The sequence below is a fragment of the Gymnoscopelus microlampas genome, assembly GCF_963454915.1.
Source record: "Gymnoscopelus microlampas genome assembly, chromosome: 19".
Classification (NCBI taxonomy): Eukaryota; Metazoa; Chordata; class Actinopteri; order Myctophiformes; family Myctophidae; genus Gymnoscopelus; species Gymnoscopelus microlampas.
This window is the reverse complement of record NC_139956.1, coordinates 32,951,242-32,970,468: the sequence shown is the minus strand read 5'-3', so window position 1 is coordinate 32,970,468 and position 19,227 is coordinate 32,951,242. Positions and strand designations below refer to the sequence as shown.

At 43.9% G+C, this 19,227-nt stretch overlaps 1 protein-coding gene across 3 annotated transcripts in view; it reads right to left on the bottom strand.

Moving 5' to 3' along the window:
* Window positions 1-19,227, bottom strand: part of LOC311035325 (exocyst complex component 6B-like) — a 132,309-nt gene that overhangs the window by 78,545 nt on the left and 34,537 nt on the right. For all 3 annotated transcript variants that reach the window (XR_014599695.1, XR_014599696.1, XM_084043460.1), the window contains exons 7-8: window positions 7,065-7,229; window positions 5,386-5,454 (exon numbers count right to left, since the gene is read on the bottom strand). Coding sequence is in view for 1 of the 3 variants with exons in the window: in XM_084043460.1 (XP_083899586.1) it covers window positions 5,386-5,454; window positions 7,065-7,229 (234 nt within the window). In the remaining 2 variants the exon portion in view is untranslated. The remainder of the gene's footprint in view (window positions 1-5,385; window positions 5,455-7,064; window positions 7,230-19,227) is intronic.

The window sequence follows — 19,227 nt, the reverse complement described above, 5'->3', positions numbered from 1 at the left end:
AAAGAGAGGAAAGATGGGAGCACTCAAAAACTAACGGAGGAGAGGGTGTACAATCTAAGTACTTTAATCATATCAACACATTTTTAAAAACATGTTTTAACCGGAACTGGTCTTCATCGGGGCAAGTGGGGGACCAATTCTGGTCAAAACATGTTGGCTTTTAAAATGTTGTAGACATGATTAAAGTATTTTGATTTTACGCCCATCTCCTCTGTTATGTTTTGATCACTTGGATCTTCCCTCTTTTTCAAGTTTTGCTTTCACTTGATCCTAGAAGCACCAATCTAAGTTTTTAACTCAACTTTTATCTCCATTGAGCATCTGGTTGATCTCTCTCTCTCTCTCTATCTCTCTCTGCAAATGTCTGTTAACCGTTGAGAGATATGAGACTAGCTTGGGAGTATTCCAAAGTCATTCAGCAGGTTTGTTTACACATTATATTTGCGTATAACATGTTGGATTCATGTTAATGTGTATTTTAAGCCTTAAAAACCAAGTTCCTGTCACACGCAAAACATGTGCCAGCCCCCTGTAGTAACCTCTGAGGACCCTCTAGGGTAGTGGTTCTCAAAGTGGGGTCCGGGGGGTTCAAAAATAACATATCTACAAGCTCACAGCGTGCCACTTTGTGCCGCTTAAGGGTTCATTTTACTCAGAGAGTAATCATGTATCCAAACGGACCCCCAGAAATGTGTGCCAATGTTTTTGAATTTGAACTTATGCTGGGCTTGCTTCTTTAACTCCCAGTTTGACCCTTGGCTAAAACAATGAGTATTGAATATAGTCACACAGTGCAACCTCACACTGCCCTCTACAGCGGCCAACACAACCCTCACACACTGCCCCAAGAGACACACACACTGAGCTAAATGAGAGCACAGCACTGTGTGTGTGTGTGTGTGTGTGTGTGTGTTTAACCTCCATAACCCCAGATAAACAGTGGCAGCAGTCCCGAGGAGACGTGCACAGAGGCATAGAGAGAGAGAGGGGGGGGGGGAGAGAGAGAGAGAGAGAGAGAGAGAGAGAGAGAGAGAGAGAGAGAGAGAGAGAGAGAGAGAGAGAGAGAGAGAGAGAGAGAGAGAGAGAGAGAGAGAGAGAGAGAGAGAGAGAGAGAGAGAGAGAGAGAGAGAGAGAGAGAGAGAGAGAGAGAGAGAGAGAGAGATACATACACTGGGAGTGGGAGAAATGGAGAGGTAAAGAGAGAGGGTCGTGAGTGAGGGGAGGAATTAAGCAGGAGAGAAAGAGAGGGGAAAATTGAGACAGAGAGAGACAGACAGAGAGAGAGAGAGCGAGACTGTGATTGATAGCTGTCCTGTCCCTGGCTCAGGCTGCCATGCCAAACGAACCCTGCATCATCCATCAATCACCCTCTACCATGATGATGATGATGATGATCGTCTGAGTGTGCGCCTCTCGTTGGCTCCGGTCTAGAACCAGTTGGGCTCAGGGCTTGCATTGATCACAGATTTACTCCCACCGTGTGTGTGTGTGTGTGTGTGTGTGTGTGTGTGTGTGTGTGTGTGTGTGTGTGTGTGTGGCATGTCTAACAAAGGCCTATTGTTAAGGCACAGTTCTGCGCACCATGGCTGGAAAATCATGGAATTTAAACATGGAAAAGAAAGGATAATGTGTGTGTGGGTGTATGTATATGTGTGTGTGTGTGTGTGTGTGTGTGTGTGTGTGTGTGTGTGTGTGTGTGTGTGTGTGTGTGTGTGTGTGTGTGTGTGTGTGTGTGTGTGTGTGTGTGTGTGTGTGTGTGTGGTGTGGGGGGGTCTGGAAGGCATGGGGAGATGATAGAGAGCGAGAGAGGAGAGGAGAAGAGGGGAGGAAGGAAGGATTGAAGTGAAGGGAGAGAAGAATAAAGAGAACGAAGCAAGAACGGAGGTCTTGATTGCAAATGAGATTCCATGGCCAGGGTTACTGTTCAAATAAATACACTTAGGAGTGTGTGTGTGTGTGTGTGTGTGTGTGTGTGTGTGTGTGTGTGTGTGTGTGTGTGTGTGTGTGTGTGTGTGTGTGTGTGTGTGTGTTCTGTGCACATGTGCGACTGTGCCAGACTCATCCTAGACATTCAAGAATAATCAGTGTGTGCGTGTGTGTGTGCGTGTTTCTGCGCGTGTGCGTGTGCGTGTGCGTGTGCGTGTGCGCGCGCATGCATGTGTGTAAAGACATTCAAAGTGCATGACTGGCTTTCTGAAACCTGACTCTTAGTGAGTGTATGTATTTGTGTGTGCGTGTGTGTGTTTTTCCTACCAGTATGGCAGCTGTACTGGGACATTCCAGATGTTTAGAGTATTAAACAGTGGATCTCCCCTCTGCCCAGTGGCCTGTCAATCAAAGCAGCTGTACCCTGTGTGTGTGTGTGTGTGTGTGTGTGTGTGTGTGTGTGTGTGTGTGTGTGTGTGTGTGTGTGTGTGTGTGTGAGTGTGTGTGTGTGTGTGTTTGACCTCTTGCCCGCCTGCTTTTCAAAGCAACAGTTATTCCCTGCGGCAACACACACACACACACACACACACACACACACACACACACACACACACACACACATTCATGAAACAAAGGAAAGCAAAGCACAGCATGACAAGGAAGGTGATGAGGAAAGGAGAGATGGAAAGGAAAGGAGATAAGGATAAAGGTCAAGGTCGACTCACTCAAACAGAACAGTGGAGCAACAGAATGTGAGGGAGAGAGAGAGAGAGAGAGAGAGAAAAGAAAAGAAAGAACGATAGGAAGAGGGAGAGAGAAAAGAGAAAGAGAGAGAAAGAGAGGTGGAGAGAGGGAGCATGCTGAAGGGGTGAACGAGGGATGACCTCAGAGGTGAAGAAGTCAGACCCTTCAACACCTTCACCAGATGAAACACTCCGTCTCTTCCAGACCTCCGTTCCTCCCCTCCCATCACTCCCTTCATCAATACCTCTATGCCTTCTCTCTCTCTCTCCTTTCTGTGCAATCATCTGTCCATCCATCCATCTCTCCGTCCATCATGTTACATTACTGATGGCCTGAATGCACAGGACCGCAAGGGATACCGTGTTATCCTTTTACCATCACTTGCTGTACTGTTTGCAACTTGTTAATAAAGTATTCAATCAATCATCAATAAATCAATAAATCCATCCATCTTATGTGCAACACACACACACACACACACACACACATCTCTCCCTCACACTCTTTCTGTCTCTCCGTTTCTCCCTCTCTCTTTTCCTGTCTCTCCTTCCTCTGACCCCTGCTACCCTTTCTCTGACCTCTCTCTCTCTCTCCTTCATTCTTCCTTTCCTCCATCTATCATTGTACCACTCTCTCACTCTCTCTTTCTCTTTCTCTTTCGCTTATTCCTTTCTTCTATCCTGTTTTGTTAAACCCACCCCCCTCTCTCACCGTTTCTATTGTCTGACCCCTCTCTCTCCCTCTCTTTCTCTCTCTCTGTGAACTCTACCTCTCCTCTCGTCCCCTCGTTCTGTCCTTCCTTTCACCTCTTGTCCTCCGTTCTCCGTCGCTCTATCGTTCCTTTTGGCCGTTCCCTTTCTGTCTTCCTCTTGCCCCCTTATTAGCCTTTAAGTAACCCCGCTCTCTCCTTCGCCTGTTCACTTTCTCCTTCCTGTCACAGTTCATGCACTTCCTGTAACTAACACACACACACACACACACACACACACACACACAGTTTAAGAGTCTCCCATCTGATGGTGTTGGCCCAGTCGTAACCCCCACAGGCCTCCACACACACCCAAAATGTTCAACTAACCCAGTCGTGTCCCAGTCAACACCCCACCCATGTCGCTTTCACTTCCACTCACACACAAACACATAAACCAGACACGCGCACACACACACACACATCCCTGGAAGCAGGTCAGTTGGAGAGAAGCCAGGCATAAAGCCTGGGGTCTCATTTTTCAACATATAAACACACACACACACACACACACACACACACACGCACACACACGCACGTCGCTACCTCACCTTTTCCCAATGTGTCACTTATGTCTTCGCATCATTCTATCAGTCTCTCTCTCAGACAAGATTGTTATACAACCTAATATTCAAAGATATGAACCCCAGTATCCCTACAAGCTGTGAGCATGTAGATCAGCTTTTTTCTGCAAAGACATTTAGAGTAGAGCTGAATGCAGGGGGGGCCTAGAATAGAGCCCTGGGGGACAACACTAAGTATAGGGTTTAAGTGGTTACTGAATTATGTTTGTCTGTTTGTTTGTCTGTCTGACTGACTGTCCCTATCTCTCTCTATCACAGCGACTATTCTCTTCCTGCCTACCGGTCAGACCTAACAGATTTTTTGGAGGTTTCCTTTCATCCCCCTGTACGCTGTGACTGGAGTGTTCCAAGGGTCTGCACTTGCCCCCCCCCCCCCCCTTTAACCTTTACACCAAATCCCATGGCCCTCCGTTTACAAGTTCTAATATCGCTGCTACGCAGATGACACAGATGATTCTATTGAAGACTATTTTATACTTTGTTGCACAACGGTAGCTTTATTGATCCCACAGGGAAAATTCAATTGGCATGAATTAGTGCAGTTATGCATAACATAGAGTCTGGCGTAGCTACAATACTATTACACACCTCCCAATGCTTAATAGAGAGAAATATATTTGACAATATCTAAAACTAACTTAGTTAGTTATATATAGGCTTCGACTATTTAGATTTACAGGCTAAAATTTCGCGGGGGGGGGTCACATCCGCTTTACCCCCGGATAATTTTCAGTCCAGTTTCAGATTGGGAGTGAGCCTGCCGTTCGAACTGCAATGGGGAGTTCGTACCACAGTTTGGGAGCCAGAAGGGAGACGAGTCTGGGACATGTGGAGCGTTATCCCGGATGTTTTAGGGAAGGTTCTGACAGCTTCCCTGTGTTAGCTGATCTGAGTGAGCGGGAGGGGGTTGTAGGGTTGGATCAGGCTTTGAAGATATACGTTACACAAACAGGAGATAGGCTCCTGCCCCTATGGGCCACATGGCTCGGCAAGGCATTACTGTATAGTACAAACGATCTGGGTTTCCTGTGATGAACAGACACAGTGAGCCAACCGGTGAAGAGCAACCACACAGTGTTGTTACTGAAGCAACCAAGTGTGTGCTTGCAGGGGCGGGGTTATGGTGGGGGGGGGCATGGGTGAAAACATTACAGCTATAAAATAACGGGAGAGGAGAGGAGAGGAGAGGAGAGGAGAGGAGAGAAGAGGAGGAATGAAGGAGAAAAGAGGAGGAGATACTGTAGGTAGAAAGAACAAAGAAGACAGGGTTGAGAGGAGAGAAGAGTAGAAAACAGGAGGATAAAAGAGGATAGGAGAGAGGCAGGAGGAGAGATGGAAAAAGAGGAGGAAAAAGGAGGCGGCCAGCGGAGGAGGTGAACTCACCAGTACAGTGTAGATGTGCAGACAGTGATAGACAGGAGAGAAGTCTACTAAGTCCTGAGGTCCTGGAACCTGGAGGGGGAGAGGGAGGGAGAGATTTAAACACACCACACACACACAGGCACCTGACACTACCATTTTAACCACATGAACGCTATATAATGTGTTGACCAGGTTCCCCAGGGGTCTGCTTTTTTTTCTCCGATCTACAGTACACAAATTCTCTTTGGGCAAAAACTAGCTGATCTACAAGTTCAAAATGCTGTGTTCTGTACTTTTGTAATGAACAACAAATTAAAATCTTGAATCTTCAGAGAGGGGGGGAGGGAGAGGGAGAGAGAGAGAGAGAGAGAGAGGGAGAGAGGGAGAGAGGGAGAGAGAAAGAGAAAGAGAGAGGGGCAAAGAATATGGGAATGTTCCATTAGATGGAGTCAGTAAGGAGAGAGAAAGAAAGAGAGGAAAACGAAAGGAACAAAACTAAAGAAAACCTAAAGCAATACACAGAGTGAGTGGAGGGTCAGCATCACAGTAACCATCGGACACAGCAAGAAGGGGTCGTGACCCCTGCCATGCCTTTGTTTGTTCCAGCCAAGGTCTCGCTACACCCAGAAAAAGGTTGTGTCAAGGTTTCAGGAAGTCAAATAAAAAACCCAGTAGTGTCCCCGAGAGTCCAGTGTGTGCGAGTGCCCGTAAAAGGTGACAAGTTCACATCTATTCAAGTCATTTAATCGTTCTTTCTCTTTGCGTTCGCTCTGTGTCTCCCCGATGAGCGAGCGACAACAATGGTCGAGGAAGAAGAAGAACGTGTGCATCTGGTCCGGTCGGGGGTTCAGGGTCGTTCAGGACTCCATTGTTTTGTTGTTTCGTGAACAAGTCGATAATATTCACACATGCAAAAAGTCAAAATGGCACGCCCTCATTGTTTTCCACGGCGGTGGCTCTTGAAGCACCCCCAGGGGTCCCAACAAGAGGAACAGTTTAATTTCACTATTATTTCACCTGTTAGAAGTTTATCCCAATGAGAGAATGTGTCAGAATGACTTTGGGTGCTCGGGTGGCGCAGTGGTAAGGTATACTATCCACCACCACGGAGGTTGGAGGTTCGAATCCCCTGCGGTGCATCCGGCTTTGTCGAGCGTCTATACGAACACAATTGGCCCGTGTTCGGGGGAGGGAAGGGGAGGGTGCAAATTGTCAATGCATGTAATCCTATCACTGGCAGATGAGTCAGTAGGATACAAAAGCAGTGACAACACATAAATGTGGGTGGGGAGGAATAAATTGCCATAATAACTAAATTGGAGAGAAATAAGAGTTAAAACATAATAAAGGAATGACTGTTCAGATCATACATCCCCACCTATGACACAAAACTGATGAACATAGAAAAAGCTGAACACGTATGTTCTGCTCAAGAGCTTTTAAAAGAAGTGTCAGCAGCCAAAGTGGGCCTAATGCTGAATGCCAAGAAGACAGAATGCCTGCTCCTGAGTGAAGACTCAGATCATACAACCATCCACTCCATGAACCCATTCAATCCGGGAACACATCCGTGTCATTTTAGATTTCTTCGGCTATTTAAAAAAAATCTTGAACATTTGTACAACCTTTGAAAATATATATATATTTTATAGCGAACATTTGCAACAAAAAGCTTTGCTTTCGGGTGTGTGCGTCCTCACCTCTTCCTCCTCCTCATCCTCTACATCCAGAATCCCAGAGTCCTGTTCCGTCATTGGACTGCTGCCCTGTCCGTCAAACTCCATCCAGCCCTTCCTGCTACGGCGACCAATCACAGCCCTCGGCTGCATGGCCACGGAACTGTCCAGCGAGCGCTGGTGCTGCGCCTACAGCCAACACACACACACACACACACACACTCAATTTTAAAGCAGAAGTATATATGTAACCAATCAAACTAATTGATAATGTTTAGTTTTCATAAAATCGATGTTCTAAATTGATTGAAAATAGTAGTGCTACATTCTCACAATGTGACGCGTTGAGATATAGTAGATTTTCTAGTACATTGTATCGGTTGAGAGACAGAGACAGAGAGACAGACAAAGTGTGTGAAGGCGATGGAGAATGACGTTAGAAGTATAGCTGTGAACTCAGCAGTGCACCGTGTGTAAAGTTTAGTGACAATCCCCGACGCTCCTAATCACGGCCATGCAAAATGGTCAGGTGTGAAAAAAATTGAGAAGGATGCGTGGGAAAATACTTTCTTCCAGTGCATGACATTGCATCACTTTCACTTTGAGTGGGCAAACATCCTCTTTCGCTTTGAGTAGCAGGGAAACACTCAAATATTGAAATATTGTGTTTGTTGCAACATGTTGCAATATTAAAAAAAAGTTGGCAAAGTTGAGTAGGCAAGCATCCTCTTTCGCTTTGATTAGGCAAGCATCCTCTTTCGCTTTGAGTATAGGCACATTTTGCCAAAAGGTGACACGTTTGAATGCCTGTAAACAGATGGCTGCTGGCTCCAGAGGCCATCACAATGCTCAAGCCACTCCCAAAAACACAACATGTGCTGACAAGACAGTGCAGCTTCATCAATCAACTCACCCCAGCTCAGAGGAGCTGTGGAGCATGGTAATGGGGTACAGTATGGTTCAGTACTGTTCAGTTTAGTTATTTAATTCGTTTTTTTAATAGAATCTTGATAGAGACCTCATTTAAGTTAGGGGTACGACCAGATAAGCATAGGCTTCATTCCTACTCCTTTTCAACGATGACTGTTACTGGATTGGAATTATGATTATTATTATTGTGCATTATTTAGTTTTTAATGTATTATTATTGTGTATTATTTATGTGTATTATATATGTGTAGAATGTTCAAAATAAACATCCATTCACAGCAACCAAAAGACTACAGGTGTGGTTTGTTCTCAACCCTACATAGTCGTGTCTCTCCCCCAGTTGGTAACACTGACACACATTTCCATTGCTCACCATCACTCCTTTTTTCAGAATTTGAAGCTGGAAGCAACAGAAGATATCAGGATTTGGAGCCAGTCTGCCACTACATGCCTGCCATGCTATGCCCCTGCCGAACCAAGCTAGTCAGCCTGGCATGCCGTGACCCTGCCTAACCAAGTTAGCTATCCTGCCACTATATTAGAGGATTTGTGAACTGTTAGGTTAAATAATGGAATATAACCACCCTAAGCACTACTCAACCACCCTAAGGACTACTAACCATTGAATTTCCTGTACCGAGTGGACCTCTGACATACTGTAGACCTACTGCACATATAAACGGAGCTGCTACCGTAAACACATTTTTAATCTGAGGCTTATTGGAATACTATTTAAATAGTTTGGGGGAAACTCCTGCTAATTGTCCCGAAAAAGACTCCAAAAGAATGCTGCTATTTGTTTAAAAAAAGCTTTATACCGTGTAGAACGTTGCAATGTGACATAGCTCTGTTTAACACAATGTTGTACCCCCTCCAACTACATACTTTCTTAAATTGTTTTTATTATGTTTGGACACTGGAAATGTAAACGTATGTTTTCTCATGCCAATAAAGCTCCTTTGAATTGAATTGACCTCTGCAGAGGCATGCCATAATAAAAATAAATAAAAAGAAACTTGCCGAGTAGATTCAACTTTCCTTCAGATCTAACCTGAAACATACAGTTCATACTCTTGAGAGAGGGAGAAAAGACAGATCTGACAAGAAAACACACAGGCGAAGAAAGACAGATTCCATCATTCTCAGTATTAGAGGTGAAGACCTGAACGCAGATATGGAAAGAATGTATGTGCTGAACAGTTCATACAAACAGGTGTGTTTTATTTGCCTAATTTGTTTGTCCATCTGCCTTTCAGTTTTGCCAAGTACAAATGGATTTGCATATGGAAAGGAATGCCATATGCAAATGAGGTTTATACCATCGAAGTGACTCGAGAGACATGAGGCACGGAAAGAATTTGAGCTAGAGGACGCAAAGATAAACACAAATATAAACAGGTCCATTTTCGGGGGAACTTAAGTGTACCGTGATGCTCCAGGCTTTGCGGGAGAGAGAGAGAGAGAGAGAGAGAGAGAGAGAGAGAGAGAGAGAGAGAGAGAGAGAGAGAGAGGATTCTGATAAGTCAACCTCCCAGTTAAACAGAAACAGGAGGGATGTGGTCAGGAGTAACAGACAAACTCTATTAGAACCGAGGTAGAATATCTGCCGTTTATGTCTGCAAAGAAACACCATTATCATTTCAGGTTGGGATGAGACACGGCAGCAAGAAAACCTTTTTTTTTTTTTACCGACAGGCAGTTATATTCCATAACTGAACTGGAAAAAATGTTATCATTTTCTTGGAAACACACCGTTCTCATGTGGATCTGAAATCCACATGAGAACGGTGTGTCTCCAATGTGGATCTCGGAATATATGTGGCCAACCAGTGACGTCAGTCATCTATGATGTATGACTCCTGATCAGTTTTAGACATTAAGCCGATCAGAGCCCAATTAACTGCCGCTATGTAATTAGAGTGACATATTTGAAAAAAAACATATATTAAACATAATGAGAGAAACAAGTGTGGAGGTGCTTCTGTGGCCTACTATACTGGCAGTGTGCACAGGAAATATGGCGCTGAATGGTCCAGTAGTTTGTGAGATTAGCTCCGGACAACAGACAGACAGACAGACAGACAGACAGAGACACACAGAATGATTCTCTCAAACAGAGACAGTCGTGCCTTTAAAAAAATGCAATTAATAAACACAGTAAAACAAAATAAACCCACTTTATGGTCACATCACGTCTCAGTATTATTACTCTCAGTTGTAAATACAAGGTATGAAGAGAAAGATACGAGGACATGTGAATGACGATCTAAAGGGCTTTTATTTGGACCTATGTTCTGGCTTGGGTCAGCGGGGGTCACAGTCGCACTGCGCTTCTCATGTGAACACACTGACAAAGACAGTCGCTCTGTGAGTTAGCGGCATGCGACCTAAAGGGCTGTCACGATTACAAATTTAAGTTGACGATTAATTGTCACTCAAATAATTGCGATTTAACGCACAACGATTTAATTGTGCGTTTGACATTGCACATTGGAACATGAATACAAAATATTTCAGTTTGCCTTTTATACTTCGTAATCAAAAATTGCACAGGGCAGATGACAAATAACTTAAATATATAAACAGAAATTGTTGACATTTATTCATTTTAAACAAAAATAGCAGAAATAGCTGATCTACAAGCTTACAACCCGTCACAAAGTTACACACGCTTGTAGATCTGCTATTTCTGCTTTTTTTAACATTTGAAAATGCGTGAAAAAATGTCAACATGGAAACAAATATGACGATTCTGCAAAAATAATTGCTTTTATCTGAAATAATCGCGATTAGACGATTATTATGTAATAATTATGACAGGCCTAGCGAGCTACACCTGCTTCAGCTGCAGTCAAATCATCGTCCTGCGCGTCGAGTAGAAAGAATGGTGACCACAATACAGCTTTTGTCGCGGGCGGGCGCGTGTGAAACGACCACGAACGCGACAGTTTCACGGGAGTGCGCCCGCTTGGCACTCTCTCCGCCTGCCAAGATTGTGTGCCCGTGCCTCCCCTATACCTGCGCACTCGCCCTCTCATTGAAAATGAATTACTAGGCACGTCAGTCACTTTCCGTGTGAAAGGCCCTTAACGGCAGCCTAAAAAAACAAAACAATGGAACACAAAAACGCTCTCACACACACGAGACAAAACCATTGCTGGCCGTGCTCTGGAGCTCTGGAGAGCTTTAACCCATTAAGACCGGGAACGCATCTGTGTCATTTTTTTGGCTATTCAAAAATCGCAGATATACAAGCTCATAACGCGGCACCGAGTGCCGTGCTATGAGCTTGTAGATCTGCTTTGTTTTTTTAATCAGGAAAATGTGTGCAAATCTTTGAATATATATATATATATATTTTAAGGCGGACATTTGTAACTCAAATCTTTGCTTCTGGGGATTCTACAAATGTTTTCTAAATCCTAACAGTTTTTTGAAAAAAACGTATGTTGCCATATCAATGGTTCTCAAACTTTTTTCATGTCAAGGACCCCCAAAATGATATGTATTTGGCCGCAGACCCCCATCTCAAAACATTTTGTTCCAGGGACCCGCAGAAACAAAGATTTGAGTTAAAAATGTTTGCTTTAAAAAAATATATATATATATGAGCTTGTAGATCTGCATTTTTTGAATAGACAAAGAAATGTAAAAATGACACAGATGCTTTCCCGGTCTTAATGGGTTAAGCCCCGAGTTCCCACGGCCGGCACCACCACCACACACGCACACCTCAAGACTTCATATTATTCTGTTGCCGGAGGAAAAAAAAATGCTTCTTTGGCAGATCGAAGCGGGGCGCTGCGCTCTGCCAACGACGCCTCGGGTCGGCGGTCGGGCGTGTTTCACCTCCGCCGTCGCTTACGGACGGCGCTTCCTGTGTACGGGGCGAGCAGGCACGTCATGGGACGCCTAAAAGCCACCGGACGGACGTCAATTGTGATGTACCCATGTGTCCACGTCTTGATGTTGCTCCTTCTACCTAGGCTGAGAAAGGTAATGAGAAAAACTGGTGTGCACACAAGTGTGTGTGTGTGTGTGTGTGTGTGTGTGTGTGTGTGTGTGTGTGTGTGTGTGTGTGTGTGTGTGTGTGCGCTCGCCCGGAAGAACACAATATTAGCGAGGCAGAAGAATACAATGCCATCTTTGATCTGCTGCCCACAAACACAAGACTAAATAATGAGTCATATAAAACAATAACTACAGACACCATGGAGATCCACACACACACACCATCACACACACACACACACACACACACACACACTATTGCGTAAAAGGCATTATGTATGTGATCTAATGATCTACTAAAAACCATCCACGCAATCTCTCCCCAACCACTTGTGAGGAACAGAGGATCCGGTGTGAAGCGCATAGTGCATCAGCCTCATGATCACAATGTCAAGACCGTTCAAATCCATCTGGAGGCCTGGGTTACATCATGCTAGTTCATTTCATCTCTCTCTCTCTCTCTCTCTCTCTCTGCAGTGTTCTGTCAAAATAAACAAAAAACTAAACAAAAAAATCTTTAAAGGTCCCATATGGTCAAAATGTGTTTTCCTGTGTTTCGCATTGTTTTGCGCTCAGAGGACTGATAAAACACTGTGATAGTGTGAAAACTTGTGCTGTTTTGCGGGTCAGCAACCCAAACAAAGTCATTTTTTTTTTCTTCCTTGAATTTTCTGTGAGCTTGTAGAGCCACCATTTTGGCCGAATATCCGGCAATTTTCGCCTAATGTTGGCCTATTATGACATCCTGAGAATAGGGACGCTCTGGGTTTGTGTGGTTAATAGAACCGTGGCTGCAGGACCGCCTGTGCAACTTGAAACTCAATTAAAGCTGAAGGGAAAATTGGAGCCATCTAATGTTGGCATAAAATGAGCAGTAAATGAGACATTAGAGGTAAATGTGTTTTTATCTAATTGTTGCTAGCCTAGCTGCTTTTGGCTACGGAGGAGAGTGGGTTGTCAAGGAGAAAGTGTGTGTTTTTTCGTTCCTAAATCTTGCCGGTTTGAGGCAGAAGATATGCGTGCGCGTGAATTACATACTACATCTAGCCCAGTAGTTCCTAAGTGAGATCATGAGGATATTGCAAGTGGGCCCCCAAATAATTTAGGCTTTAGAACACTTAGATTTAATTGATAATATAACATTTTTTTTAAATGTCATGGTATGTATACATATATGTTTTGACCTTGAGTTTTCATTGTGATACAGATAAATAGGAACTTAAAGCATAGCCTACTACATTAGTTCCATTGATACAAGCCGGAACACAATCGATTGATTGACCATTAAAATAAACATGCTCTGAAATTATTGAGTGGGATCATGGGGGTCCCAAGCTATATTAGGTAATATATAAAACAATCGGTTTAACCACTTTACACATCAGCCATTTCAAAATAGCATATCTAAGCTGACAACGCATCGCAATGAGACATGTGAGCTCGTCTAAAAAGAAAAAAGAAAGTTTGAACACATCTAGTATAATGATGATAATAAAGATGCTAATGTATGCGGTAGGAGACACAAAGGAAACTCTTTGTGTCTCCTACCTGATACCTTTGCATCTTTATTATTATCATCAAATTATTGGCTTAGGAATGCGACAAAAACAAAACAAAAATCCATTAATTCAATGCTTCATGGGGTGTGTAATTGATAGAAAATAAACTACTCCTTCAAGGAGAGAGGCAGAGACCACTTCAGATTGAAGTGGTGAGAAGCAGCCTCGTCTGAAGTGTTATCATCACAGATGGTCAGCCTGCCCACCGCAAGACATCTGTGCCTCCTTTACGAACTCTGTCACTGAATGCGTCTTGTGGTTTCCAACGTGCGCACACACACAAACGAACCCGCTTCAGGCCCAAAAGAGACGATTGGGACAAAAAGACAACAATAACAAAGAGGGGGGGCATCATTATAAGATGAAAGCGCATTTTTTTCATTCTTTTGTGCGATGTTGTTTTGACCGTCGAACTTCCGTCAGCTCGTACGTCAACCGTTACGTCAAATAGTTCAAACCAAGTGTTTCAACTTATCCCACCGCCATTCCTCCAACAGCTGCATATTTGTGTCTCTGTGTGTATGTATGTGTTGTATGAGCTTTCTGAGATTCCTTTGAGCCATTTGTGAAGAGGTACCCCCCCCCCCCCCCACCACACACACACACACACACCATCAATTAATTCCCAACACACTCATCATGCACTAACAAGTCCTGTTGCAGGTAGGAACCTTTTTGTCCCCAGCCCTTTGTGTCCCTAGGAGTGGGGTTCAGCGCGACACTGACAGGAGGTCAAGTGGAAGCTAGTGCGTCAGAGGGCGGGGGTTGAAGACGCTGGGAACAGAGGTGAGAAAAACAGAACGTGCATTTTTTTTTAACTCAAATGCCGAAGAGAAGGAGATACAGAATAATAGCAGAACAAAGGAGAGTTAGGAGAAAGGGGGCAAAGAGGTGAATGAGAAGAGAGGGAAGAATGAGGAGAAGAGGGTGCAAACAGGGTGAGTGGAGAGCAGAGGAGGGATTAACTAAAGGGGTACAAAAGTGGAGAAGAAATTAATGAGAGAAAAAAAGATAAAGGGAATGACAACCAGAGGTGGAAAGTAAGTAAGTACACGTAGTCAAGTACTGCACTTGAGTAGCTTTCTTCCAATATTCCCAATTTTCAATACTTTTATTCCTACTCCACTACATCTCAGAGGCAAATATTGTACTTTTTAGTCCACTACATATGAAAACTTCAGTTACAAATTACTGTGCAGATTCATCATTTTTATTATTACTAGACACAAATTAACCATTTAAGCCCTATACTTTGGATATTCAAAAATAGCCTTTCAACAGATCGGCTATTTTCTGAAGATGGGGGTTAGGGGACAAACTTCTACTTTGTTACAGGGAGCCGGCTACGGGACAACCAGAAGAAAAGAGGAAATGAGGATAAACAGGAAGGAGCTTCTACAAACCGTTAGGCCCCTAAAAGACTGTGCCTCTCTCAAGCTCGCTCTCTCTGGGTATTCGGTGTTTCTCAGGCTCTCTCTCTATGGGTATTCAGTGTTTCCACTGTGGCGCTGCCGCAACGCTGTGCCGCGCTAAATATGCGCCGGGGCGGCTTGGACTCAGCCCACTTCAAGGGGATCTGGCCCGTCCCTCCGTGTAGCTGCGGTGCGAGGCCGACGACTGACGAAAATCACAAGTGAAAAGAGTAAAGCTGTGGCGCTCAGCGCGCTGACAGGCATGTTCTGACAGTTACCGTCCCGTCTGTCTCTCTGACAGACGCACGCTTTCTGTTGTGGTGAAATCGCGCTGACTCGTGGAAAAGAATAATGTCCTCCTCGTAATCGTTTTTTTTGGGGGGGTTTATTGTTTTTTGTTGGTTTTTAATCAAAAGGGGTGAGAGAGATTTGTCAAGGCTATGAGCTGAGAGTCGGCGCAATGTTTGCGGTCGAAGCGGTATACGGCCGCGCTTTGGTGCCAAGTGATTGACTGTGTGAGAAACACTTCAAGCTAGAGAGACTGCCTTCTTTCCACGACGGCATGCAAAAGAAGTGAAGGCGTGTGCACAGTGAGAATCATTTTCTACGACATCTTGTGTATATATTTTTTGTACGCCGTCGCCGACCTGAGCGCAAATACCGTATGACGTTAGCAAAATGTTAACGCAACGCATCGCTTAAAAGGACATTGTTGTGATTTCCAACATCACCTTTAACTCATTGAGTGCCATTAACGTGTTTCACGTGTTTTTACCGCTATGGCGCTGGGTGCCAATGACGTGTTTGACGTGTTTTTGAAAAAATAGTAAAAAAAAAACATGTTCAGAACCCAAGATATCATCATCTGAAGATGTGCAGCTCCATCCACTCCTTGTTTAACTTAGAACTGAAAAAGGTTGTATCTCGCTTCCTAAGCACTTTTTGTTTTCTGTGAAAAAAACTCTGGCACTTTTCAGAATTAATTCTGAAATAATTCTGGCAATCCTGGCACTCAATGAGTTAAGTAGGCATGTGTGTTGTTGGGCTAATGGTCCACTCCGTCTTCCGTGTGTCTGAAAGGCAGCTTTATTGTCACATCACAGGTTTACATGGTGTAAAGAAATGGGTGAAATGATTCTATTTGTGCGTGCTCCATCATTTAGCAGTATTCCAAGAGGAGAGAGAGGATATAGACAGAGTGAGAGCAGAAGAGAAAAGACAAAGAAACGCGGGGTAGAAACGGGTTAAATAAACTAATGAGATTTATACCTGATATACAGATAGCGTATATGATAGCAGGTATGTTATCAGAACATGGCATCACATGCAGGTGCTGTGCACACTGTTCTTTTAGAAACATTAGCATCATACAGGTACACACCTGCAGGTGGAACAAGGTTCTCAAGGCGCTGTTCAATAGACCAGTTTGTGTTAAAGGAGTAGTTCACCCAAAACATTACTTATTTTCTATCAATTACACACCTCATGAAGCCTTGAATTCATGGAGATTTCTTTTGTTTTTGTTGCAATCAGTAGGAGACTCAATTGAGTCTCCGGCGGTCATCAATTTATTGGCTTAGGAACGTGACAAAATAATTCAAGGCTTCATGGGGTGTGTAATTGATAGACAATGCGTACTTTTTTGGGTAAACTACTCCTTTAAATCCACTTCAGGTGAAACCACGGCAGTTAAAATCTACATTAAGTATATTGGACATTTTTTGAATTCTTATATGACATCGGTGTGGGCAATGAATGATCTAGCTGGTATCAATTATCTTAGGTTAAATGTTATTTTCATATACAGTAACGGTTTAATATATGCAAAAAAAACTTAGAACAGGAAAAAATGGCCTTTAACCCTACTTGCGGCACATTCTATAGGACAGTGGTTCTCAAAGTAGGGTCCAGGCCCGTCAGGGTTCCTTGAGAAGGTTTCAAATGGACCCTTACAGGTCTGTGACTCTGAGAGTGTGCACATGGAACCAAATGGACCTTGGTTCCATTTGTGCACTCTCAGAATTATGGTGGTCTTAAACATTTAACAGTTTGAGAACCACTGCTGTAAGAGACTGCCACGAGCATTTTATAGATGGTAGATTTGGTACAGATTTCTTTCCATTAAGAATATTAGGTCATTTCATAGCATGATCAGTCTTAAGACACTGGATGCTGTGTTCTTCAGTGACGATTATGAACCATGAAGTTTTAGGTAATATTTTTTTGAGGAGGTGAAATGTAACTCTGAAGTTAAGTACAAAGTCGTATGGTTGACTTTTTGGCATTCACACAGTGAGGCCAGACATAATGGTATTCTATAGCACTGAACTGTGGAGCACCATTTGGCACAGACATGCACACTGACTGACACATACATGCACGCACACACACACACGAGAGCACGCACACACACATCTATTTTGGTTTATCCTTGTGATGGTTCAATACACCGAACCAGCAGGAGCCCTCCGCCACCCTCAGAGTGTGTGTGTGTGTGTGTGTGTGTGTGTGTGTGTGTGTGTGTGTGTGTGTGTGTGTGTGTGTGTGTTCAGTAACTAGATACAGGTAATCAATCTTCTTCCACTTCACAGACCTAGGAATCTGTTTCCTATTAGTGTGTGTGTGTGTGTGTGTGTGTGTGTGTGTGTGTGTGTGTGTGTGTGTGTGTGTGTGTGTGTGTGTGTGGAACGGGGGAACTCCTGAAATCGCAGCAGAAGCCCTGATCCCATCTCCTACCGAACGCCGAGAGGCAGGGAGGGAGACGGAGGGCAAAATGAAGACTGCAGGGAGGGGAAAAAAACTGAGGGATGGAGCAGGGGGAAGAACAGATGGAGAGAGAGATCGAGAGAGACAGTGAGACACACACACACATGAGAGTATAGCGGTTTGTATGTGTTGATGACATGCATTAATGTGAAATATCAAATGCTCTACCACAATGGACCACATACTGTTTAAATGTCTGTCTAATAAAAGTATTCAATCAAAAAAGGTGAGACACAGACCGAGACAGAGAGAGAGACAGACAGAGTTGCTGATCAGACGATAATGATAACTGTGAATGGGCTATAATGAATATTTCCATAATAGATTCATCTGTTGATTGTTTTTCTGGTTATTTCATTAATCTACACGATTAATTTAGACCTTTCGATATAGGTAAGCACTCATACTGATGCTGATAATGTCTAGAACATGAAACATGTGAGGAGAAGATGAGAGGGGGGGAGAGAGGGGGAGCGAGAGAGAGAGACGGAGGAAGAGAGAGAGAGAGAGAGAGAGGGAGAGACAGAGAGGGAGAGAGAGACAGACAGAAAGACTCTCTCCTTCTTGTTTGGTCTGTGGCAGCAGACAATGGCTCCATTATGTTCTCCTCTCCTCCCTTCCTTCCATCCATCCCTGCCCTGCCATCCTCTACTGCTCTGTCTACTCCTCCCTCCGCCCTCTCTCTCTCTCCATCCCTTCTCACCACCCCAGCCTTGTCCTCTTTCACTCTCTAAACACTCCTCTATCTCGCTCTCTTTATTTTCATATCTGTGTGGTAGAGAGGGCAGAGAACAGACTTACAACTAATTTAGACCAGAGGACTACAGAGACATGATGTCTGTGTGTGAGAAAGAGAGAGAGAGAGAGAGAGAGAGAAAGAGAGAAAGAGAGAGAGAAAGAGAGAAAGAGAAAGAGAGAAAGAGAAAGAGTGAAAGTAGAGAACAGAGAAAGACAAATAAAGCGGCATATGAGAGAGTGAGAGTGAGAGAGAGAGAAATATTGGGAAAAGTTAAGTTAGTTTAGCTTGTTAAACAAACTAAACTAACTTAACTCCATCCCTCAGTTTAGTGTTGTGCCAACAATACTTGACTGCAAAGTTGCAATGTTACACAGCTCTGTTTACACTTGTCCTTATAGGGCTATATATCCTTAACTGTCTTATTTCTTGTTTGCTTTAATTGAACACTTTGCTTTGCCAATGTAAATGCATCTTTCCGATGCTAATAAAGACATGACGTGACATGGCAAACATATGAGTGAGAGGAGGTCATAATGAGTAAGGGACATGGAGAACAGTCATACTGTAGTTACTCCAACCATTTACATACTGAATGTATACATATATTATAAATACGCAAACAAACGCTTCAATCGAGCCTGCATGCGGCACGCAGCTGGTTGTGAATCAGAGCTGACCACTGGATGGCACAGAGCTGACCACTGGATGGCACAGAGCTGACCACTGGATGGCACAGAGCTGACCCCTGGATGGCACAGAGGTGACCACTG